Raw genomic sequence first — 26,570 nt, 5'->3', positions numbered from 1 at the left:
AATACAAGTTCAGAGGCGAAATTATTAATTTGCCATGGAAAAGCAATTTAGAGATTGATTCAATTGTTTCCTGGAATGCACCTTTTTGTGTCCCCTTATGAAACAAAAAGGCACAATTCTCTGGGGTCCTCTGTGAAGCCAGGGGCATACACATGTGGAATATTCTCCTTTGGACCCACTTTTACGGATATCCTACCAAGGGTCACTTTTTCAGCATCCTTGGGGAATGGCATTTCTCTTCACATAGGCTTTTTATCTAAAGTTTTTTTGCACTCCATGAACCTGCATGATACAAAATTTGGTGTTCAGATGTAAAAATGTCTTCTGGTATCTACCTGATAATGTCTTCAGTCTCCTGCCCTGGTCTCTTGAGCAACGGGAAGGCACCAGAAGTCAGCCTGCAAATCAGTCCCTCGTGACACTYTTCAAATGTTGACCAAAGTCATGCATAACCAAGGATTACAATTTTAATAATCTYCCTAGAAGAGGGTTCGTATTTTATTCCAGTCCAGTGCAACAGGCATCATTAAACCCCTTAAAAGTCTATGCAATCACACAGTAACGTTATTGCTTCAGAGTAGCTTTCTATGTCCACAATCAAAAGCAGTCTTGCTAAAAAGCCACTCAGAGGTTCCAATTACCTCATCTTCTGGTTAAAAACCCTCTATCAAATTCTGATTTTTTCAGCCAACTGCTCATATCATTTCGTCTGTTTATAACAGCAACAGAAAGAAATTCCTGTTTCCCAGATCACCATAACACCTATAAAGCTGGACAGGCTGAAAGATTGAAACAAAAGCCTAAAAAAGATGCAGTATAAATCATCCATCCAAAAACACTTTAAAGGTGGTATCATAAAATGTCAACACATCCACATTTTTAGAAAATGATGAAACGGTAAGTATCTAAAAGAATTTGATTTATACTGCATTGCTGTTGTCACACCAAAACTGCATAGTACTCATAAAAACAAGAATAAAAAGATCTTCCAGACTTTTAAAGCAAGGTAATATTTTATCTGTAGTCATCCACCTTCCAAAAGCAAGTTATGCTGTAATGCATTGTGCTAAGAGACCTTAAACCTGGAAAAACTATCAAATGGCTTCAACATATTTTAAAAATAATCAGTGATAATGCTCTGCAGAGAGCAGTGAAAAACAATGACATCAAACCAAATATATGGCCCATGGCTTTGTACAAAGTAAAGAACACCACCACCAACAAAACCCACAAAAAATCTCAATTAAACAGTCCCTGAATCAAGAGTGTRGATCTGAACTCTCAGAGTGTCCACAAAAAAAAAACCCAAACAGTCTAATCAACACAGATGAAGAAAAATTTCACTGTTCATTCAGTGAAAATCACTAGAAAAAACAACAAACTGAAACAAGTTTTATATCAGTTTTACATCTACCCAAATCACTGTATGATTATTAAACATGACCATGTAGAATTTGGTGCAAATCTATGTCTTGGTCTTGTTACAGCKTTCTGTGGGAGATGTTTTCCTGCATTGTATGCCAGAGGGACCTCAAATAACACTGAATCCCAACAGCTCAATTTGATCTGTTCTGCACCGTGGTAATGGACAGGAGTATGCTTATTTGACTAGAAATAAAAAACTATTGGTCTCTGGAGTCCAGGCCTCTTTTAAATTTCCTTGCAAATCACTGGGTGACAGCAAAGAGGGGATGTCAAAAACCCTATGCCAATAGTCCCTTTGGATAAGAACTCTGTTTAAAGGAATCTCAGCCCGTGGGCTGAAATCTCTCCTCTAGAAAAATTGCAAAAGTTAATTGAAGATAATGTGGGACTTTCAGGCAATAGYAATTGTCATCACTCTAAATCACTAAGGCAACACAGAAAGAGTTARATTGTGGCTGCAGCATGGAATGAAATTTATTGAAAAGCAAAATGTTTATGGAAACCACGTGGASCGTACTATGCTCACTGTGGCCAGTGCTGGCTGTCTGCTAACAGATAAGATTTTCAGTCATGCAATAGTTCAACAGAGAAACTGTAAACACTGAAATGTAAATTAGACAGGAAAACTCACAATCTAAAATTGTCTGGTGTCTCTCCAGCTTCAGACAAACTTAATGTCTCTGTTAGAAGGAAAAGGTTAAACAGGCTGACACCTGAATGAGCACAGGATTTCACCATTCCTCCAACTTGGCCCAATCCTAGAGATTTCCTTCCCCTTCCTCATTTTTTTGGGCAGAATGCCTTCTGTTTGCAGGACATGACCATCTGGTCCAGCCCAAAGGTACATCCCTRGTTTATCAGTTCAACACCTCTTTTCACATTTCACTTGAAAATGCACATGCCAGATAAGGATAAATTTCTTCCAGATGTCATGAACTGAACATGAACGTATCCTTGCACAGAGAGAGGTGATATTATGTGATGAGAACACTGTGGGATAATTAGAAATAGAAAAAATTATTCTTTTAGGGGTCAGTGTTAACTCTGTAAAGACATTGTAAGTATGTAATGTCTCTGCAGAGTCCCCCACTCTAATTATGCCATCCAGAATTCATCTAAATAAAGACTTGATAATACTTCAGAAATACGGTCTATGTATTGAAGAAACAAAAAGTTGAAAAGTTGGTAAAGACAAATCTCCCTTAAATCCAGCTTGGTCCCAGAATTCATCCTGTCCAGTCCAAGGGATCTTTCCTTCCACACACACAGCTTCCCCTAAGGGAAGTGGGTGCACCTCACTATGGGATAACATCTGAGCATTCCCACCTGTGGGGACAGAAGTGAAAAGGCACCCTTTGTATTGTAGCTAAGAACTCCAGGGTGCACAAGTGGGGCATTTTCTATATGCCAGGCGTGTTTTCTTAGCTCCTCACCACACTCTCCTTGTACAATGGGAACAAAACAAATGCACCCCTTGTTCCAAAATCCAAGTGTGGTACATGCACATGATTGAGTGCTTGCTGCCATAGTAGTGGTTTATTACTTACTACATTTAGCCTGATTCTTTGTAGCTGTGTTAATTTATATTTTTCTGCTTCACATGAGACTAAGTCTGGTTTTGATTAGGCTTGTAGAGAGCTGTCAGAAAGTCTGACTCGAGCAAATAAGCCCCTGTAGGTTCTCTTGGAAAAGCCCATAAAATGTCTGCTGTTCATTTAAATTAGGCTCAGAAAGAAACACAAACCTGAAGGCTGCCAGTGTTTATACATTTGTTTAAGATTTTTTTTTTTCTTGTGGGGTATAGGAGGCTGAGAGAGGAGTTATTCTGGGAATAAGCCTGGTCAGAGAGCGGCCATGGGCCCAGACCCTCATTCCTGCACACAAAGCAAAGGAAAAACAGGCTTATGCAGGCACCCTGAGCTGTAGCATAAATCCCTCCAATGAACCAAAGCAGTGGAGGAGCAGCACAACTATTTGGCAGACATTTCTGAAAGCCATTAGGTTGTGGCAGTGGCTAAAGCAAGTTCTGAGAATACTTTCCCCTACGTGGCTTTCTTAATTACAATTTTTCTACACTGAGCCTTGGTTGAGGAAGTCGGCCTGGGTCACAACACAGATGCCAAGGCAAGATTTCCTATGGCACCTGAGCTCCTCTACGCCCAGCTCAGGTTTACCTATGGGGCTGCCATCACCAGAATGTGGTCCCTGCCATACATCTAGACACCCCTACATGCAGCAACATTTTGTCCTGCTTGGAATGGATATGTCAACCAACCCCTTTATCTTTTATGTATTTGTTTCCTTAAGTGCTCACTGGTTTATAGATACCTGGCTTTAGCTGCCAGGGGTGAGGCCTGCAGCCCCAGGCAGGATGGTGACATTGCTCTGTCACCTTCAGCTCTCACTCTGCACTGTCTGAAACTCTTCTTACAGTTGGGTTTACTTCAGAGGCATCGCCTGAGTCCCTGTCTCTGCTGATTCTGAGCCAAGTGTGCTGGCTGCTCCCTGCCCCTCTCCCTTTCATACACACACATGTGGATGCTCAGCTCTCCCACACCCCTGACTCACACATTCTCCATATGAAGATAATAGACTCAGAACTTCATTTCTTTGCTCTGTCTCATCTGGGTCCCACAGGCTCCAGCGTGTCCCTTCCCCATGTGCAGATCCATGGCTGTCCTCCAGAGCCTTCCTCCAGGCGCCTGCCTGCACATCTTCTCACCCAACACCATCTCTCAGGTTTGGGGTCACATCTACTGCTGGGCTGCCATAAATCCAGCATTGCCTCACGAAGGCTCTGGCCACGTGTTTTTTTCTGGGGCATTCACCTGACTCCTGCACACATGTGCACACCCTGATTTTGCCTGCTCCTGCTCAGCAATTGTTCGATGTGGGCTTGGCTTCCCAAGCAGGGACAGAGGACAGGAACAACCTCTCAGATCCCTGAGGGTGCAGAGCCTCCCCCAGGACCTCCACCAGCTGCTAGTCCCGACCTCTTCAGGGGTTAAATGAGCCCTGTCCCTGTATAAGTGTCCCAGCCTTGAGGCTGCCACTCCAGGGAGCAGAGAGGACAGACTTCCTCAGGATTTTGAAAAATGCTAATTATTTAACAGTCTGAGAAACAAACAGATCTAAACACAACTTGGAGGCCCTGCACACCTGTGTCTTTGACCACTCTGCATCAGCATTTAAGCCYCCAGAAGGGAAATTAGTACCCTGGATCCCAGAAAGGAGTGAATTTCTCTTTCCTTTTTCTTTTTAGTGTCTGGCCATCCACTCAAACGCTTACAGAGATGTTGTATCTGCTGCATGTAACCTACCAGAGCAAAGTCCCTTGCTGCCCACTGCAGGGTCCTGGGATGGTTTGGGAGTCTCTCAGTATTGAAACTTTCTATTACTCATTCTTATTGCTGTTAGCAGCAAGATGGGAAGGCACTGGTTGGCTCAGCAGGGCAAGTGACAGGTACTGCCCTCCATTCGACCCAAACTTCTCCCTCCTGTCACATCAGGGTCAGGCTGCATTTGGCTGAACACACACGCTCTAATTGTAGAAAGCAGTTAATAGGCACAAAGCATTATCTGTATCTTATCCAATGCTGCCATTTGATTAATTGTTCCCAAACACTGAGGCTTTTCAGACTTTCATTTTAATTAGGAGGAACAGTTGCCAAAAGCAATTTCTCTCAGGCAACTTTCACCATTTGTTGAAGTACTAATTTATCTGATATTTTTCCAAGGCCAGGTTAAAAAACAAAACAAAACAAAAACAAAAACTAAACCCAAAACCAAAACAGCAACAAAAACCAGCCTATAAGAACAGTCCATCTATTAAATTCGGAGAAGTCTCCTAGATAGCAGCTAGGGGGGGAAGAGCTCAACTTGTGAAAAATCTCCTGCCATTAGCCCAGCCAAATCTCCCAAGCAGCTGTGCTCCCTGTGTGCACTCTATGCTTCAGGGAGATAAGGAGGAAGCTACTTTTAAACCCTTTCAAAAGTAAGGGAAAAGAGTACAGTTACCTTCAAGAACATTTAAAGGCCCACATATTTCAGGGTGACTTAAGAAGACTGTTAAAGTAAAAGGCAATCTGCCTTTTGATCATATTCCCTCTAATCCTCCCTGCCTGTCTTTATTACTCACAGGAATTTGTGCATGTAAACACTCATCCAGATGCCTGGGTTGTTTTTATTTATCCTGGATGGCAGAGCTGTTCCAAGTGCACCATACTCGGGCACAGAGAGTGATTGATGCTGTGCAGCAGGACGGTGGATGGGTCATGGGACATGGGAAGCACRTTGAACCAAGCAGTGGTAATATAAAGCTGCATCTGCTTTGCAGACACATCACCTGTGAAACCCAGCCCTGCTGCTCAAGAGGTAACAAAGAGTCCCTGACCCAAAGATTTGAGCCTGAAAGATGCACACGAAATGAACTGYGGAGGAAGAACCGTGACAGCAATAACCACATCCCGTGGGAGCACAGAGATTTAGACACATTAACAGGGTATTTCACTGACAGAGACTGCCCCGTATGAGTTGGCTGCTCGGCCATTACTGGTTCCATGATTCAGACATCATTTAGACATGATTCATACCGGCTGCATGATCATCCAGAGCCTKGGGCAAGTCCCACTCAGCCAAGGGAACAGACTTCAAACTCTGGATGACCCAGGACTTACAGATAAACACCACAAATCCATAAGCATGGCAGAAAATATTTTGACAGGGATTTTATCTGTGACAACTGTCATTCATACATTGAGGAGATGCYAATGAAGGCTTTTGGCAAATTTAAGAGGCAGGCAAATATGACTGAGGAAAAAAGCATATCTCAAGAAATGAGAGCCATGTCAACACCAAATCAAAAGGCAAAGTTAGATAGTTGACTTAYAAAATATTTCAATGGTATTTAAAGCTCTTGCTACAAACTATCAGGTGCATAAGCTCCATTGTTTTCACAAGGAATTTCTAGTATTTCATTGTGTTAATACTGACAGAGACCTGTCCATTGAATGGTCTCCTGTATTTCAACATGTTTAGAGTGTTTATTTCTTCTCCTGACGAAGTGGACATAAATAGAGCTAAGTAAGATATTTTCCTTTGCATTATCAAACTCCAGGCAGCTCCTTTGAAACTTTGTGATGCTGGTTACTAAATTCTGTTCAGGCAGCTTAATGCAAAGCATCACCCTACATCACCCTTCTATTTTAGCAATAGAAGAACACATCAAGATGCACTATGGCATTTACAGACATCATTGTCATGACATGTGTGCTAATGGATGTCCAAAGTTCAGAATTTCTAAAACCACCATGCCAATATTTAGACATGGTTAATCAAGACCCACCTCCCCCCACCCCCCCACACCCCAAAAAAAAAGTGTGGATTAATTAAATTCTAGGGTGAAAAAAGATTGAAACAACTGAGGATAATAAAGCTTATGAATTGATCACAGATATTGAGCCACTTCCCATAGAAACACCACAATGGTATAATGAAACTGATAAATGTATGATACAAAGCTCTTGTCAGGCCTTATCCTGAATACTGTGCACCATTTCTAGTCAACTGTGCTCAGGTAAGATGGACTGAAACAGAAATATACCTAGAGCCACCCAAACAGGGTAACCAARGGAATGAAAAACCTCTCTTTAGAGGAGATGGAAAGATTTGGTGATTTTATTCCAGAGAAACAAAAACTAGGAGAAATGCTGATTGCTCTTATCAGTAGGGCAAATACCAAAGGCAGGAACAAGGACTTCTGAAGATAATCATACTGGCGGAAGAACAAAGAGATCTGGTCTGGAAATTAATAAATTTGGGCTGGGATTCAGAAGACAACTTCCAAGCATTAGAGATGTGACATTCTGGGACAACACTGCAATAAAAGATAGAGCAAAATGAACTTCCTTTWAAAACAGTAATTAATAAGATTAAGAATGTTATTATCCAAAACAGTTGCAGTGACGGCAGAGTTCCATCCAGCTGTATCCTGATGGGTCAGCAGGTGCAATTGATTCTGTCTTTGATTAGAAAACGAACAAAAGGTGCAGCTAAAAACAGGGAGTATGTTCCTGATTCATAGGCGTTGCAGAATTCATTAGAAAAACATCTATTTCTGTCGCAGACAAAAGGATTAGTGGAGCAGTCAGTGATGGCCAGTCAGCCATCACAACTGACCAATCACACAGAACAAAACAGTTTTGCAAGCTGCAATCTTCTTCAACTAGGTAAGAATTAGAAATAACTTTAAAAGGACAAATGTTAAGAGTAGTTAACTTTCAATCTGAAAATTTCCCATTCTGAATTTCAGTTTGGGATTTGTTTTTATAGGAGTTCTTTGTGAAGCTTGTTCAGAATGCAACCAGCTAACGCCATTCATTTTGGAAATATTCATTAATTTAATTTTGAAAACTTGAAACCCCAAAAAACTAAATTCAAACAGTTTCTCCAATAATGGATTGACAGTGATGTTCATCTTAAAACCCATCTATCAGGATTTTCACGTCCTTATCAGGCAGCAAACTTCAATAGTTCAATCAGCAAGCTAATTCTCCATTTGATGTCTGTTGATACCACTTGGATCTGTGACTTTCACACATTTATTTGCAAACCCCCCTTTAGCAACCAACTTTTAAAACTGCAGTTGAAAACCTGTTTTTTCTGATCTTAAGGCAATAGTGCCATCTTGTGGGAAATATTCAGCTTTGTGTCCTGTGTTGGGCAAAGTAGCCCAGAGCCTTTCTTAGACAAACAATTCCTCAAGAAAATGAGATGGGGTTTTTTGAGTTTTTTTTCTTCCCAAGCTGGCTCCCTCAAGTTAAAATAAACTTTCATCTAAAATGCCCACTAGCCCTTTCCTGTCACTACAATAAAGTTTCGTAAGCCTTTTGCTCTGCTCCACACACATCTTAACCCTGTTTCTCCCGTCAACCTTTTCAGACTATTTTATCTGATTTTATGCCTCTTCTTTTTTTAATGGCTTTTCCCTCAGTCTCTGCAGAGCCAAAACATAAAGAGCATCTCGCACGCCAGAGCACACCAGACACCTTTTCACATTTAAGATGCTGTCTTTCCTGCAGAGGGAAAACAATGAGGATGCATCTGTTTTTTCCACAGGCAGTGGAGGAAGTGTGCCAGAAATGAGACCCGTTCACCTAGAGAGCTCCATGTGCATGGCTTCCTGGTGAAGATGAAAACTGATAGGGCCAAATCAGGTTCCTTTTACACGAGGCAGGTTTAAACAGAAACGGGGTGCCTGCTTCAGATTCCAGCATTTTCTGCAAGGCTTCTCCTATCACTCTGCTGGTGCTCCTTGACTCCTCAAAGGCTTTAAGGCTCTCCCACCAAAATCACAGCAGGCTGTAACCCAATCTGGGCACTGGTCAACCTTCGTCTTTGTAAGAAAATCAAGGTAAATCTCAGAACACTTCTTTTTGCCGGTTCCCTGATGCAGATGGTTAGTTACAGAGCTATCAGACAGATATTAACCAGAAACACGAATTAAATAGCATCCTGTATTCACTGCAAGTTTCCTTTTGCAGTCCACACTCACTGGTTCAACACATGCTCAAGAATGAATCCCAGGCTGGTACTTCCATGATGCCCTTTGTTCAGCACTACCAATGAGGCCAAGCCAGGAAAAGCCGCAAATTGTTATCCTCACTCATAATGCTGGCAAGAGTACACAAAATTTGTATTCRTATTTTATAATACCAGTATTAAAAAATTAAACTATCACACCTATCAATTTCTGTCTTYCTATTTGAGGCTGTATCCTGCTTCCCTGACCTGTTATATTTGTAACATAAGACAAACATGCACTCCAAAGCCTAAAATTCTTGTGATGGACAATTTATCASAACTCTCAATAAATTGTGCCAGGGGCATTAGCAAAACAGCAAGAGCAATGAAAAAAGTTTACAGAGAATGGATGTCACCTTGATGTTTGGCATCAAAGCAAAATTCAGAGCAAGTCAGGTGCCGTAACTGTAAGATACAAAAGGCTTAGGCATGGTATTTTATTAATTCTCAAAAGCAACCCAAAACCAATTTACAATACAGTTTTGAGGTACTACTTTAAAACATATTGTTTAGTCAAACTAATCAAAATATTATTCAGATTGCATTTAGTCATCCCTGAAATTTCCATCTGGGTGAGAAAAACATATGTTACCAACTAATATTTATCAACTGAAAATGGTTACTTCAAAATTTTATACACATTTACTCATTTAATAGCTGAATTACTTGAAGACAGTACTACTGTTAAACCACAAGTTCTTCAGGTTCAGCAGTACACCATACAGTGGCTGGAAATGAAAATATTGTTTGTACTTCTATATTAAAGGACTAGCACTGTTCTAAGCGTGTCTGGTTTTAGTTGGAYACATTCCTGCCCAAATTATAGCACCATGAAGAAATAATTGAGTTTCCTTTCCTGAGCACAAGTGTGACATTCAGGTTAAAGTTGAAGGTCCAACAGTGTGCCTTGGGGAGGACTTCACACTGAACCAGCTAATACTTCACATGCCCTCATGTAAACAACTCACCTCAGTCTGAAGAGTAAAATTTCACTTACTTGGGGCATGTAAAGGACTTTGAAAAAACAAAACATTCAGTTTATGATCGAGACAATAAAATCACACATACAGGTTTGCAAAGAGGAAGCATATCTGCAAGCCCTAACAAACAGGTTTTCACTTCTTTAATACAAACTTAGACTATTTAATACATCAGTAAGAAAATCATTGTGTAGTTAACACCAATCAAAAATGGCTGATAAAGTTGAATGGGTATTTAATTCTGATGGCACTTTCACGGGATGATAAACTTTTGCAGTACATAAATGCATGTAAGAGTAAAGTTAGAAGGATCCAGTCCTGGGGGTGCACAGGCATATTTCTTCCAGGGAGCATTTTGATAATTTTTGGCCTTCACTTTTATTTTCTTCAGGCTTTGGAATATTTTTGCCTTAATTTACCCCTCATCTCCAAAGCTTCTTACAAGACAACCAGCAACCCAGCTCACWGCCAGGCGAGACTAAGTGGGAGGACTCCACCAACCTGCAGCTCTCAACTTTGTCTCCTATGCCAGCAAAGTCTAGCTGAGATAATTTTTGAATTTAAATCTTCGTTGTGCAGTAGTAAATTTAGCTGAACCATTTATCCTCAGCATCTGCTAGCTCTGGACAAGTGTCTATAATTTTGAGCTGTAAACACTGAAGAACAAGGACTGCAGGTATTGTGATGATGACTTTGTATTTTCTCTGAAATAGGTGATAAAATATCCATATATTTAGACTGGCTCTGAGAGAGCCTTTGAGTTGAGACAGACAAYATCAGCAAGATAAATTCTCCAGCAATCTCAAAATCCCTCATTAACAAGTTCTACATGAACATCTTGGCCCAAAGGTGGTGCTCCTTTACATTCTGCATAGTCTCATTTCTGCCAGTCCAATCTGCAAACAATTTAAATTGGCTCAAATGCTAGCCTTCTCTTTCCTGATATTTACACTTTGACCATGATTATACTGTTCTAAAACCATCTTGGAGTAGAAGTCTGACTGGCTTTTTGTCACTTATTAGAATTCACCCTCATTGTTTCTACTTTGCTCTATTTACAAGTATGGCATTATTCAGGTTTGTGATTTTAGAGGAGAAGAAAGAAAAAGTCTTTCTTCTAAGATTTTAAAAACTCTTAGTAAAATATCAGGTCATCAATTTCACATTCATGATTGATTCTTTAATTGTGTTACAAGAAATTACAGACTCCCTTTTTACACGTGATTTTGCTTTTTTTGGTTAATGCCATGTAMTCTTTATTGGTTATGCATACTCTGCCCTGCTGTCCTGTGGATAAAAAGCAGCACAGAAGTTGCTGGTGTCTAGCTTGACACCAAAAGGAATGTCCTGCCTGATAAAAAGATTTAACTGGTGATAAAAAAGCAGTGCAGGCAACCAGTACAAAATAGTACATTGCAGAAAAAAAGATTATGGGCTGCAGGTACAACTGAGCAGAGTAAAGTTTTTTTAGCGCTGCACACTGATCTATTTTTCTGAAAATGATGCTCAGCTCTGAAACATTATGAAAAAAATAATTCTAGAGCTGTTTTGTCTCTACCAAACAAGTCATTGTCTGTCATTTCACTGGTTTTCTTTTTTACTTTGAGACTAAATAGTTCTCAGGTACTTGCTGGGGGAGTAATGAAATTGTCCACTGACCACTGTGAATTTGTCTTATGGCAATTTTAGATCTTTAGGACTAATATTCCTAGTGGCATCACAATTGTATGCAAGTCTGGAACCACCCTGCCTTTCATGCTTATCAAAACATTTGTTCTTCCATGTAGYCTTAGCTTTCTCACAGTTGATATGGAAACTATWTTCCATAACGTGRACATATCTTGGTAATTGTATGCAGAAGACACCTAATTTAAAAAAAAAAAAAAAAAAAAACAACCAAAAAAAAAACCTACATCTCTTTTGTTCTTGGTAATTACAAGATTTCGAGAAAACCTTTTCTTTTCTTGAAACCATACTAAGGATATCTGATTGTCTTCTCTTGCCACACAGACTGCAGTTGCTCAGTTTTTCTAGAGCTGTGGTGCTTTGAGTCATGAGATCATTGCTAAAACATGCAGGTTTACTCCAACATCCACAGTTGTGACCAAAAACCAGGCTCTTAAGAGAGAAAATATATTGCTTTGTATTCTCTCTTGTACCTTTCTTAGGCAACAAGAAAGTCCACCACACATSCACACTGTGCCCCCTGAGTTCATTCAGAGTAGGTCTGTGAATGACTCCCCATGTAAGGACCTCATTTTCCTCTTGTTGGTTACTAATGGGCCTAATTCCAATGAAAATACATCTGTAGACCAGAGTCAACTCATGGGAACCAATGCTAAAGTCTGCCTGAAATCTGGTCTTGTGCCAAAGTCTTAAGCCACACAAGTAGAGAGAAAGTGCACAAATGTGTCAATCTGCATAAGATCCTTGGAAAGGGATCACAAAATCTGTTCCTGTAACTTAATTACAAGGACTAAATAGTTTTGGAATGAATAAAAATATATTTGTTCATGTTATTATAGTAGTGCTAATGAGCCATCCTATTCCAGGGAATTCAATAAATTAGAGGACACAGAACAGAATTTTCCCTTCTTGTAGTCCAAAATTGTGTTGACTAATTTGGGGAAAGCTCCACATACCTTTGAAGCATCAGGTATTGACTGGAATGAGACAGTGAATTACACATCAACTCTATTATGACATTTCCTGTGCAAAAGCACAAAGACCCAAACAGTCACTTGTATGGTTTGTACTAAAGGCTGGTTCGACAGATCTTGTTCTGAGAGACAGACATTATCAGTTCCCTCAAAACCAAAAATGCTGATATTAAAATAAACATTTACAATGGGAACAAACTATTTAAAGTGCCAAAATAAAATCACAGAATTACAGAATCGTTTGGGTTTGAAGGGACCTTAAAAACTGTCTAGTTCCAACCCCCCTGCAGGGACACCTTTCATTAGACCAGGTTGCTCAAAGCCCCAACCAACCTGGCCTTGAACACCTCCAGGGATGAGTGTCAACAGCTTCTGTGAACAACTTGTTTCAGKGCCTCATCACCCTCACAGGAAAGAATTTATTCTTAAAATCTAATCTAAGCCTATCCTCTTTCAGTTTAGGGCCATTCTACCTCATCATATCACATGCCCTTGTAAAAAGTCTCTGTCCTCTTGTASGACCCACTTAGGTACTGGAAGGWTCTATMAGGTCTCCCGAGAGCCTTCTCTTCTCCAGGCTGAATAACCCAAATTTTCTGAGACTGTCTTCATAGAAGAGGTGCTCCAGCCCTCTGATTATCTTGATGGCCCCTCCTCTAGACTCGCTCCAGCAGGTCAACATCTTTGCTGTGCTGGGGCCCCTGGTSAAGTTGACTTTCTGCCTGGAGTGGCTTGAAGTCCTTGGTGCTGCTCCTTCGGGTGTTCTCCACTGACCCGCACACCCTCTCCAGACTCTGGCCATCTCTTTCTGGCTCAGACATCTAACTGGTATGAGTGGGACGGCATGGCATCCCAAATATCTTCAGGTCTCTCTTTTTACAYTTAAAGTGCCATAAATGCCCACAGTAAGTGAGAACAGGACAGGATTTTTTCACTATATTCACAACAATTACTAATCTATCAATCCAGTATGAAAGCCCATTAAGTGTGACACTGAAGAGGCCTCAATCAAATATTTCAAGCCTACAGTAAGTGCCACACTTTCAAAATACTTTTAGTGCCAAAGTACAAATTTTTATTAACTTAATTTCTGAGTAACAATGTATTTAAACAAGGTCTATTACTGTCTTGTTAAAGCACGCATGTGTGCATTCTACATAAATGTCAATCAAGCCCTGGGGATTGCTGAAGTGTTGCTAATTTATGACTTCTGTGCAACTTCTGCATTGCAGTTAGCAAATTCAGTTTATCACATGCCTATGTTTAAAAGGCTGCTSTGTGAGATTGGCACATGCTAAGATTATCACTACTTTTTAAAATTGTAAATAAGCACCAGGTGATTACAGAGTTTTCAAGTAACAGTTAACCTTAACATCCTGCAACGTTCACCATTTAGGTTAAACATCCTATCAAGATAAATTGCATCATTTGAAATCTGTGGAAAGCAAATATTCTAARTGCAATAATTCTATCTCCACCTGCAAGATTACATCATGGGTTCCTGAGAACTTTGCAAATTTTGCCAAATGATCCTGTATTGCGTGGACTTTTTTTTTTTTTTAAATCAAAAGAGTTTAGTTTCTAAAATCATTAATAAGCTTTCTATAATTCTAAAAAACACACTGAACACAAACTCCATTTGAAGTTACAATTGCCATTCACATTATTGAGAGATGTGAGGTATTCCTGAAGAGAAAAGGCATCAGCAACRTTTGTTGATCCAGATACACTGCACCACAGGAACATGTTCAGTTACCATTCTCTGGAAAAAAAAGGAACATTTCAGTACTACTGTATTTTCAAACTCTCTAAATTTGGTTAGCTTCAAGATAGGCACACATTCATGACTGTCTGAAATCCCTCACTTCACTGTCACCACTTAGCTATCTCTTTGGAATCTGAAAGGCAGGGAGCCAGCAGGTGTGCAGCAAAAAAACTCTCTCTTGTGTAGGGAAGAGAGCAAGTTTTACTTATTACAGCACTGGCAACAGTGAAGGCAATCAACAGAGAGAAACCATGAGAGTGGTCTGAGTAGAGTGCAAAMACAAGCTCTCCTCCAAGTCAGAAATCTCAGCCTTTTTCCACACATAAAAAAAAGGCTACCCATTTTAAAAACAAGACTTGGGCAAGTATTTTAGAATCAAAGATGTTCAGCATGTTACTTTGTTTCTTTGTTCAATCATTACAAGGGCTTAATGTGAAAACCATGAGTYATTAGGAACCAATATGCCACTTACTTGACTTTCTGGCCCCCACTGTTGAAAGACTGCGGCTTCGAGTCACCTGCAAGTCAAACAGAAAAGGCAAATTGGGTGTGCTAAAGAACTGTACCCAGGAAAGCCATCTGGGGACCCATCAACATTCAGARAATTTACACGTCTATCAGTATTGTTCTACTGCCACAACAGTTTTCTAGCTTTTTTTTCATAGCCTCACATGCTCAAAAAAGTGATCCTTACTCAAAGCCTCTCACATTTCCAATATTTACATTTTAAGTTGAGGACACTTATGTCCATTTAATAAGATGGGCTAACAAATAGAAAATTATACAYTTTTTTTACAGAAATAATTCAAAATGTTGTGTAACTACACCATATGAGAACTCTGCTAAAGTTTCACATATCTTATTTGTACTACTTCGGTTCTCCCCTTCCTGCTTRCCCTATGCTTATTTTCTGCTCCCATGATGCATTTAGTAAATTAGGAGTAAATTTAGGTTACCAGTTCCAGGAGGCAGGAACTATGGGTTGCATATCTACTGCAAGATGACTAAAACACTTCCAGATGATGCAATTATTAATTTAGAATGGCACTGAAGCAAGGGGAGCAGGGGGAAAGCATTTCAAGAGAYGCAGTTGTTATTTCTGAGAATTTAACTATGATATACCTCTCATATAGTATCTGTACTGATCATCATACCAGGCAATACCTATCTGTCAGTTCAGCTTCACCTCATTTGAGATCTTCAAGCAAAGGCATTTATGCCCAGTGTTAAAATGTACATGTGGCACATCAGCATTTTTAATAGGTTGCCTACATTCCTCGTTAAAATATTTGATGCTGTTAATATTACAAACATTCAGCTGAGGCTTACTTGACCAGGCGCGAGGCGACGGCTACAGCTGCAGCTTCTGCTTCTACTTTTTTTTTTGCGAAAACTCTACAAGAGAAGAGTTTGACAAAACTCTTTTGAGAGAGAGGGTTTAATAGAGACAGACTCTGCAAGCAGACCTGCCATGCTGGAGACAATGTTTGAGGACAGAGAGGAAACACAGTAAGCTTTCTCCTTAGAACARTCTCTGAACAACCATACATCTGCATAATTAATACATCAAGGAAAATGGAACTATTGATCCTAAATGCTGGATGAGGCACTAAAACCTAGTTGATATTTGATATACTACTACACCCATAGAGGGAACAGTTAAACACTTATACTTCCAAATTTTAAAAACAGTGTTGAAATTCATTGAATTCCCTTAACATATTCTGTAACAAARTACGTACCATACTTCTAGTGACTACCTCTCCCTTCACAATTACAACACCATTTTCCATCAGAGGAGGCCAGACGTGATAGGCCACATAGCCAGCTGTGTGATCTGAGTCAGAGCTACGATAGTACCTGTTGAAACATGAAGTACAAGAAATGTCTGTATATAAGTGCCAAAAGATAAAGTATTCTTTAGGTGATCCTGTAAAAGAAATGCACTTGAAAGACAGACTTAGTAGCACATACTGTTTACTTACACTGATAGACATTCCAATAAAGCCATCTCACACTTCAGGCCACTAGTCCTTAATTTTTGCATAAGCTCTACACATAATTTTTGCATAAGCCCTACATAAGCCAGGGCCCCTGTGTTCACCAACAAATTAAGCCCTCTGAGCAGCAATTTGGCAGGCAGTCATCCCCTCTTCCTGAAATATCTTGCTAAAAAGATATTGCAAGCCCCTATAAAGGATATTACAGAAATACTCAATTATAAAGTTACATGCTAGTATCTTACAAGACATGAGGCAACTTGATTAGCAAGATCCTCATTTATTGATAATGAAACACTGACATTTTAGCTATGAAAAATTTATTCAAAASTATGTATACTACCTATGTCTGGAATATTGGCTAAATAACCCATCTGGCTTTATGGATTCAAACTCAKAAAAAATTTCAAATAACAGAAATTTTTCAAAAGAAATGCATCTGCACTTTAATAATGTATTACAATAGCAAGTTACATAAAAATGTGGTAGCCAGAGGCATGAAGCAAGGCATAGGGTACAAAGATGTTTGGTTAGCCCTTTATAGAATGGTATGGCACATAACAMACACAGATATTTTAATTTCTACAAGTTTTGCTCCATCTCTGTGTACCACGTATCCATGCTATATATGTAAACATATACATATGCCTCATTTATCTGGACAGATAGATGGATGCATGTATCTCCCACAGCAGCACACAAAATCGTATTACATGTGTTTCTTTAAGGCCATACACACCAAGCATGTGGAGAAAGCATCCCAAGAATATACCACAGTGTTGCTGCTTCTTAATTTAGCCAACAGCTTTGATTGTCAAAAATTAATTCTCCAGTGTTTAAACAGGATCACTGAGTAGTCTTGTAAGACCCTGCACTCTCCTGTCGAGGGTCCACTTTCATCTTCTGTATTTCTCTCCTTAACTTCTGAAACTCTTCACCACCTGGGTTCTATTCTRTTTTAATTGGTTACTAGAAACATCTTAGTGTTTGAAGATTTTTTTGCTTTTGAGAACAATGTTTTATGACCTATCAATCACATTAGTTTTCTAGAAGCACCCAACAGTTCTCTTCCTGCTAAACAAGCAGCCCAACTCTACAGAAAAAAAGAAAAATAAATGTCATGTTGTGAATTTTTTTAACAAAATTCCCATTTTTAAGAGGCAGTTTTGGTTTTGTTTAGCTCTAAACCAGAAGAGATGGGAGCTTATTAATACTCATATGTTGCACAGCAGCCACAGTCTGGAGGTTGCAGCAAACATGGTCATGATCCTGTAACAGACACCAACTGCCAGATCTCAGCAAACATGATTTTTACAGAACAAGCCAGTAAGGAGGAACAAAGATGCAAATATTTTTTTTTAAATGGCAGATAGACACTAAACAGGGAAAGCAGATGATCATTTTCCCTCTTAAATGATAAATTAAATATACTCTTGAGATTGAAGTTTGTCCAGAAAATTGCTCTGCTGTTCACTAAAAAAAAAATTTTTAACAATTGTCTATGTGCTGGTATTTATACACTATCATAAACCTTAAAGACATACCAAATTCACTACAGGCCAGGGGGTTTTGCCCMAAATTAATGCTTAGCAATCTTAAACTTTCATATTAATTAGGAAACAAGTAGACTATACAACCGGATGAATTTCTTTAATGGTAAGAGTCTGACTGAGTATAAAGACTTCTTACATGGTCCTATTGAAAAGTTCTCCATCAATACCACAAGTAACGTCAAGAGGAGGATCGAGTGTCTGCATTGCAAAAGCCACAGCGCACAATTCTTTAATCAAAGTGGTGATCACAACAAAATCAACTACTGGTGGATATGAAATCTTTGGGTTCATGTCCATGGCGCATATGACTTCCTGAAAATAAACATACATTAATAATTTGCACTTACTAACTATTTCATTCACAAGCAAGTATAGAAATCCCTCCTAAACATGCCTCTCAGCTTTCTACATTTAAAAATCAGTATAAAAAGCTCATAGTAATGTTGYCCTAGACTATTTCAGAAAACAATAGCTTCAGAAAGAATGTGCTGCTATAAAAAATAAAACAAGCTTCACTAAGTCATACATATACTAGTCTTAGCAATATTATTTTGGMAAGTAAACTGCTACAAGACAAAGTCCTACAGTAACTTTTTTATCCTTCAGGTTACAGTGCATTTTTAGTTTACATATTCTGAATTTACTAGCTCCTGAAAGAGATCCCCACATCACTTCCCCACTGTCTTTGACTTACATGGACACTCTCAAAAACATCATACACATCTTTGTGGTAAATTATATAATCCAGGACAGCAACATCAAGTGGCGGAGGTTCCGAGTGAGTCAGAGATAAATTATGTTTTACAGTTGTTTTGATCTTCCAGAAGGCCATCTTTGCTACACGGAAACATTCCTGCAAACATAATGAACATCTAGTTAAATACAGAAGACTGAGATTAATTTTTTATCAGTTATCTGAGAAAAGGAATTTATAACCCACTATCATCATAATAAGGAGAAACATAATACACTGCTGTAAAGGAGAAAGTTAACTCATCTGGAAGAAATTCTGTGATTGAGTTGAGTGTAATTTATTTGCAGAAGACAAGACTGAAAAGTTTTCCACCTAACCTTCTGTATTTGCATAGGATTCCAACACACACACATGATCAATGCAATCAAAGATATCATGAATATGATATATGAATATGCCTAACACATAAGACAGGAAGACCTCTTGTTTGTTGGGAAAAGAGGTTGAACTGGAGAGTGTAAACTGAATGACAGTTGAAAGAAAAAACCTTCAGTAAGTTAAATGTGCTTGGAATCACACACATTAAAAGATGCTGCCTCTTTGACACAGGTATGTGCTGCATCATTTTTATTGAAAAGACGACTCAGGAAAAAATGAAGACTCACAGAAAAATGAAGACAACTTTTTTCAAACTGAGGTCATGGTAAATGTGAGGTATCTAGGTGGTTTCAAGGGACCCAATTAAACTAAAAAAATCACATCACTACAAGCAAAAGGAAAGCACAGTATGGAAAGATTTTTAGCTTTGTAGTGCTGTAGTATTTAATGCAGCATTGCCAAAAGAATTTTTCTAAATAAGGCAGTGTTGATCACTGCAGGCATCATCTACCTATCAGACCAAATCAGTCTTCTTTTAGCACCTGTACGATAAATCACTGATCCTGCTCCAATCTTGGGACATGTCAGTTAGGACACTAAATTGAGAGTTCAGTGTAGAAGTGTGAGGGGAAGAAAGAAAGATGGAAATAAATGAAAGAAGAAAACTTTTCTTCTCTGCACTTGACAGAAATGCTAATTTATCCACAATTTAATCCAATGTAGACATACTATTTCACAAAACACTTCTGGCCTATAAAATAAAAAAATATTATTTCTTTCTTACCAAAGCTGCAATGTATATTATCCTCTGCACCAACTCCATGTCACAGATGAATGTCCTCAGAGTGGCCTCTGCATCCATGCGCTCATGAGCAAAAATGAAGCTATAGCGAGCGATGAGGCAGGCGCGGCGCGAAGAGTTGACCCGCTTGGTTTGGGCAGGGGAGCCGTTCTTCCCTTTGGCAGGGGGGCAGCAGGGCTTGCTGGGCATGGTGCAGCAGCGCTTGGCGGGAGCGGTGCAGCAGCGCTTGGCGGGAGCTGGGCAGCAGGGATTGCACTTGGGAGCACAGTTGCCCGCAGCAAGCCTACAACAGACATGCAAATAATTTTCACTGAGACAGATCTTTTTCATCAATTTATTCTTTACAAGGGTAAGGTGAGCTTTTGAGCCAATGCAATTAAAGAAGGCATTTGCATCAACACATTTTATGGGCTAAAGCCTAAATGGTAAAACAATTCCTAAAGCAGGTGTAGCCAGGCACTTTGTTCCTGGGAAACACATTTTTAATGAGTAATGTTTTGGAGATTTGTTCCTCTTTCAGAGTACTGCTGAAGTCAAAAAAGTGCAAATTGAGCACTGTAGAATTACAAGGCGGAACTTATTATAAGAGGACTCATCAACAAAAGAAAAAAAAAAAAGTCACTCTTTTTATTCCATACAGTTACTCTCAATGTATTTTGTAAAGCTGCCTTATTTGCTGTTTTGTCTGAAACTTAACATAGCTGCTTTAAGATAAAATATTTGGGCACTAGGAGAAATCACCTATGAAATCAGTTTATGTCCCTTCAGAACAAAGGAAAAAAGCTTAGCTTTTGTTTATACCTCAATTTCAAATGAGGAGGAAATTCTTGCTACCTAACATGACCGATTTCTATGATTCAGTGACTTCTCTGAATAAGGACTCTACCTGTTTGCAATTACGGCCTTTCGGGCTTCCAGAAGACAAAGATCATCCCGCAGTGCTTGAATCTTATCCTCATATTCCTTCACTTCCTCTATGTTCCTCAAGGTTTGGCACTCTTCAGCACGGGAAGCACACAGACTTAATCACACAGAATAGTCAGTCACAAGATGACCTTTTATCAATGTAAACTATCAATCAATCCTTATCATCAAACAACTGGAGCAGAAAAAAGAGGAAAATTATGGAGCAAGATCCTTATGCTGAGATACAGGAAAAATCAAGGGGTTTAAAAAAGCATAAAACAAAGCAGACTCTTAAGCTCCCTTTAAAATGTGTAAGTGTATTGTGGCAGGTGAGTGGATACACTACACTCTGTGCTACAGGAAAAATCACTGGTTAACATTTGGCGTCCTTACACTAGCTCAGATGACRAAGATTAAAATAAACTGTCTCTCTTATTTAAGATGTTAACTAAACCAGCTCAGTTTTCTTTCTTACAGAWTAAGAACCTAGGTATTTTGTTCTATCAGATTCTTGGGCTCTTTTTTTTGCTGGAATATATTAGTCAAAGGAGATAACAGATGTTATTCAAGTAATACCAAAAGCTAACAATTCCTCTCCCGCTGCCCCCAAAAGAAGCAGTGTTTCTTAAAGACTGGCAGACAATCRGTGAAACAAGCTTATCTTCTGTCCTACTTAATACTAAAAATTGTCCCAACATCTCTGCTTTCCCTCCAAATACCGCTATTACTTTACTTTCCTCTTACCAAAAGTRGAAGGAAAAAGTAAAAAAATATGTTTTCTATTTATTTTGAAGGTATTCAGTCTGTTCTTCCTTTTCTTTACTGGAGGACCCTGGTGAGATTTTTGAAGATCTTAACCAAAAAGAGCTGTTAGAAAGCTCTAACACTTATTAATTGACAAGATTCTTGTTCCACCTTTTTAAGGAGCAGGCTGACAGAGATAACCACAGGTAATAAGGCCAGCGACAAATGCTAAGAGGAAAGACTTCCCAGCTCCAYGATTATACTTGGAATATCAGGTCCTTCAGGAAGGACTTCTAGCAGAATAGTARTTAAAGAGGGCTAAAGAATTCTACTATGAAGGACAACTGGGAAAGAAAGATAGATTTGGGAAGATGAGTTCTAGAAATAGGCATGGGGAAAATCCAAACTGATATTCTTGGAATCTGAGTTAATAATTTAGTAATTTTAATATTATAGTGTTCCACAAAATATGTTTTATGCAACTAGGCAAAAACTGTTCAGGCCTAGTCACTTATGTGGAAATCCAACTCTCTTCCTCCCTCTTAYGACAGTGACTTTCATCTTCTTGGATATTTATATATCAATTACATACCATAATTAATTGTGACATGTTGCAGATCCTTCAATAAATGTTACACTACAGCTACTGAATTGATTTTTTTATTTAGGGTTTACTCAGCATGCAACATTTCATAGACTGTAACTCCACATGGAACTGTCATGGACTATACAAAAGCTTTTCATTAAAAGCCACTAGAATAGCAGCATGTTTTCCAACACCTCTGCCASATGCAAAACCTACCAAGTCAATTTATGAATGTGGGTGCGGCTGTTTCACTTGTACCCCACTTTGGATACACCCACATGATACAGAGCCTAGGTGCATTTTGAAACCCTGGTTTTAGGCCAGAAATTAAACATTTTGCAAATCTCCATTAGTATTTAGATGTCAAGAGGAAAATGTGGCTTGTTGAAAAATAAAAAGTGAATTAAAGAATTGCAGTTAATTTCCCTACTCTTCTTCCATGTGATGGATCCGCATACGAGTTGCAGCTAGATTGTCCTCCAGCTCTTGGAGTCGACAAGTCTGAGCGTCAGCCAAGTCTTTCAGCTGCAGGAAACAAAGTCACACTGCTTGAATGTTCTACCTTACAGATTCCCCCAGCAATGTACTATAGCATCATTGGCTGACATATTTCTAAATATTTCAGTAACAACCATTTCTAAAGAAACATGAGAACAAAGACAATTGCATTCTTTCTAGAGACACAAGCAATACTTTCAGGCACACCAAACAAAGACTCAATTATATAMAGAAAAATATCCACTTATTTTATACCTCATGATAGAAATTATGGAAGGTCTGCATTTGCAGATTTATTTGTTTGAATCACCAGAACAAAGCATTTTGCARATGTGTTGCACAGTTGTGTTTTTCAGTTAGTCAACTTCTGATTGACTACATCACCAACTCAAGTGAACTTTTTGGGAATCCATGTACACAAAATAATAGAAAAAGTTATTAGAACAGAGGAGACAAGTATTGTCATTCCAGAAAGCACACTACACATGCAGCTGTCTTTAACAACCCATAGAATTGCCTGATTTTACTGGAATTAAATAACTAACTGCAATAGGCTTTTCTTCATATTTTGAATGTCACGTGCTGTGACAAATCTGTAACTGGTATGCCTGGTGTCATTTAACAACATCATTACTTTATATTTTGTGGGATTTTTGGCAGAACCCTTCTCCTTGATTATACTAGAATCTGACTCTGAAGGGATATAACTTTTAATTTGTCCTTATTTTAATTGTGAAAGATTTTGCCAGAGCAGGTGTAAAAAGGAGAAACCAAAAACCATGGAAACATCACWGTCAAACCTTAGGACCTTGAAGATCTTCCCCTAGTCTGAATTAGCCAACACTCTTATTTTCTCTCAGAGTAGAAAGCCACAACAGATCTGTCTTTCCTGCCAAACTGCTAGTATTCCAACCCCTTCAACAAACATCAAATACATACTAACTCCAAATATCACAGCAGGAGCATGATAGTATCATGAAGTGCATGAGCACTTCTTTTTTTAACACTTGAGGAAATAATATGTTAAGATACTCTTAGAGTTTTTCATGGAAAAAAAATTAAAAGGAGCTCACAGATTAATGCATGGTATATATGCACACCTTCAGCTTACACATGAATTTTCACACAGTGTTAGTTYTTTCTAAAAGAGATATAGCATAAATACTTCTATGATGTCTCTGTAAATGCAAACATAGCAAATCTTTACCTAGAAAAGAAAAGTTGTATAATAACATAGACTTCTTATAAAATGCAAATTCTTCCACAATAGCATGGTTGTCTCCATAGGTGTCTCCATGAGCAACTAAGGACATATTTCATTTAGTAAAATCTGAGAGGGAGGYTAATATTCACAGAAAGTCATTAAAGCTCTTCTGCAGGTATAAATTCACATGGCTCTATTCTGTTAAAATAAGTTCCTTACAGAAGTGACAGAGGATTCGCTTTCACAATCTGAATGACAACAGGAATGACAAGTTTCTACTGGCTCATTTGGAGGACAAGTCTCTACTGTCTTGTTTGGCAGGAATCGTTTTCTTAATTTTTCTGCAGCTTCACTCTCAGGATCTAAGAAAATACATACATTAAGAAATGGTGAGAACACTTACAGAAAGAGCCAGAGTTGGAAAAAATATCATATGTGAAACRTATTAGTAATTAGATAAGGCACTGGTTTACCTGCTTTAGATGTTTCATCGAGAATTAAGAAGAGACGCTTTTGAATTGCAGTGTTCAATTCTATTATTTCACAGCATCGGTCCATATTTTCACCACAGCTATTCTTCTGTAAATCAATGTGCATTACTACATTTGTGTGGGCTTTCTTACTTAAAGTTATTCCTGTTACAATCCCAGCATTCCCCCCCCCATAATAATATCTTTCCAACCTTTTCTTACTAGATCCATTAGATCATTTTTTAAGTTTCACATTTTAAATAGGCAAACAAACAAGACATCAGGACTTCTATGACCCAGTTAATTCACTGCTTGAGAAAACATACTCCTTTTCCATCATAAAGAGGCTGCAASCACAAGTGACTCTAAAGGAAGAATCATAGAAATTGTGAATCTGAGCTAAAATCTTTCAACAGTTATAAAAATAATAGTCTAGCAGATTGTTGGATTTAAAAAAAAAGTCTAAAATCTGGTTTTCAATTATACCTGAAATAATACATATAAAGCTCTTAGCTTGTTTTGTCACCAGTCACATAAAGCCTCCATCCAATTTCGCCTGATTTTTAAGAGTTACAAACTGAAACAAATAATACTTAAGAAGGAGCAAAATCCAGCATTATGCCTAGGAAACAGCAAAACAACATCACCTTCTTCAAATGCAATTTTGAAAAGGAGGTGATGGGGTTAATCTGCCCAAGATGCCAGTGCACCTGCCAGGAAAATACACATTTTGTACCTGCTTCCTTAATTTTCATCTGTAACCTGTGCATCACCTTCCACATAGATCACCCTCTAGGTCTTCAGGTTTTAATGATTCCATATGGTTTTTACAAGCTTCCAAAACAGCTGAAATTCCCACCCGGGCCCCCATCGCCTGTATTTTGCTTGCTGAAACATGCCTTCCTCGGGCCTTGGGRAGCACAGTCAACCTGCTCAGCTCCACAGAACACGATTGCAAAGTGCATTTTTCCAGCTCATTACAGCAACAAAACACCCACAGTGCTTCCATCTGCTAGCTCCTCTTTTTCTACAACAGCAGCCTGAAATTGTTCATCTTCATTTCCCAACACCTGAGAGAYTATTCCCAACTCACTTATTACAGAGAGGTCAGCCCTCACCACTGCTCAGTGCTCCCGAGGTTTACCTCCACCATCCATTTGCAAGATTTTAAAATGCATGGCACTGTTCCTCCTCTGGCATCCTCTCTGGTAGCTTTACCAGCTACTCCTAAACTCCTTATTAAAACTGTCCTTTGCCATGAACCCTGCAGAGAGTTACACTGGCTAGATAACTAACTCCTATTCACCATGAAGTAAAAAAAATTTTAAAAAAACCTGACTTCTCCTGAAAACGCTGCATCTCTGCTCAGCACCTTTTCTCATCAACCATAGCACACAGTAGGTGCTTACAGGCCCGTGACCAACTATCCACATCMTGAAGCTACAGAAACATGGCGACACAGGAGTGAAAACTCTGTTAAGATTTTCCACTGAACAAAGTCACAGCTTTCCCTAATTTAACASCTACTCTACTGCTTCCACTGTTTCACCTGCTCAGTTTCCTGTTTCTCCTCCACGGGTACCGCTATTCCCATCTGCAGCCTTCTCCTCACACGCGAAACTCCGCTCACATCCATTTGCCCCGTTCTGAAGCCCTCCGGCGGCCGTGCTGTCTCGCAGCAGCCTCTCAGCTCTAACAGGTTTCCCCACCCAGAAGAGCTGGGATTTGCACTTTCAGCACTTTTCCTCACGTTCTCCTAACAGCTCCTGGGCCACAGCCGATTCCCTCTGAGCACAACCCCGCCCGCGGTCCTTCCACCTGCCGGTCTTTTTACTACAACGCTTTCTTCTGTTCTGAACACAGCTAGTACCGCTCAAAMCTTCCTTTTAACCTCCAACCCTTGTATTCAGGGAAACATGTCGTGGACGAAAAGTCTTTGAGTGCTTAAAAGGTGTTAAAAATGCGGTAASTGGATGCGCGTGCGGGGCAGCGCCCCAAACCGCTCCGTGGAACGCCGGGCGGGGCCGCTGCTCGCTCCGCGTCCCGCCGGCCGCCCCGAGCAGCGGCAGGACCAACCTGGTAGTCCCGATGCCAGGTCTCCAGCTTCTCTTGCATCTCCTTAACGCTCCCCTCTTCCACCAGTTTCCCTAAATCAGTCGCCATGGCCAGATGTCAACTCGCTCCCGAGGGCGCTCCGAGGGCGGCACAGGTGTAACGGAGATGGTACGGCCAGCCCGGCCCCTGCCCTGGGCTGGGCCGCGTCCGAGGTGACGCGAGGGCCGGCGCGGCGGCGGCGGTGCCACGGTAACGCGGCGCGGGGGCGG

At 39.6% G+C, this 26,570-nt stretch overlaps 1 protein-coding gene across 1 annotated transcript; it reads right to left on the bottom strand.

The window, feature by feature from the left end:
- Nucleotides 1-14,208: 14,208 nt before the first annotated feature.
- On the bottom strand, nt 14,209-26,561 carry SPATA18 (spermatogenesis associated 18). Its single transcript, XM_057366790.1, has 12 exons — nt 26,323-26,561; nt 24,250-24,355; nt 23,996-24,138; nt 22,505-22,599; nt 20,725-20,859; nt 19,821-20,121; nt 18,659-18,817; nt 18,101-18,276; nt 16,154-16,271; nt 15,741-15,806; nt 14,884-14,929; nt 14,209-14,408 (listed from the first exon to the last, which is right to left on the bottom strand). The coding sequence occupies exons 1-12, from the start codon at nt 26,407-26,409 to the stop codon at nt 14,395-14,397; spliced, it is 1,446 nt and encodes a 481-aa protein (XP_057222773.1). The 5' UTR covers nt 26,410-26,561; the 3' UTR covers nt 14,209-14,394.
- Nucleotides 26,562-26,570: the final 9 nt, after the last annotated feature.

Source organism: Malurus melanocephalus, unplaced genomic scaffold (assembly GCF_030028575.1).
Source record: "Malurus melanocephalus ecotype Western Australia unplaced genomic scaffold, MMel_1.1 scaffold_71, whole genome shotgun sequence".
NCBI classification, from domain to species: domain Eukaryota; kingdom Metazoa; phylum Chordata; class Aves; order Passeriformes; family Maluridae; genus Malurus; species Malurus melanocephalus.
The sequence above is the reverse complement of the archived record's forward strand: the minus strand, read 5'-3'. Positions and strand labels throughout refer to the sequence as shown.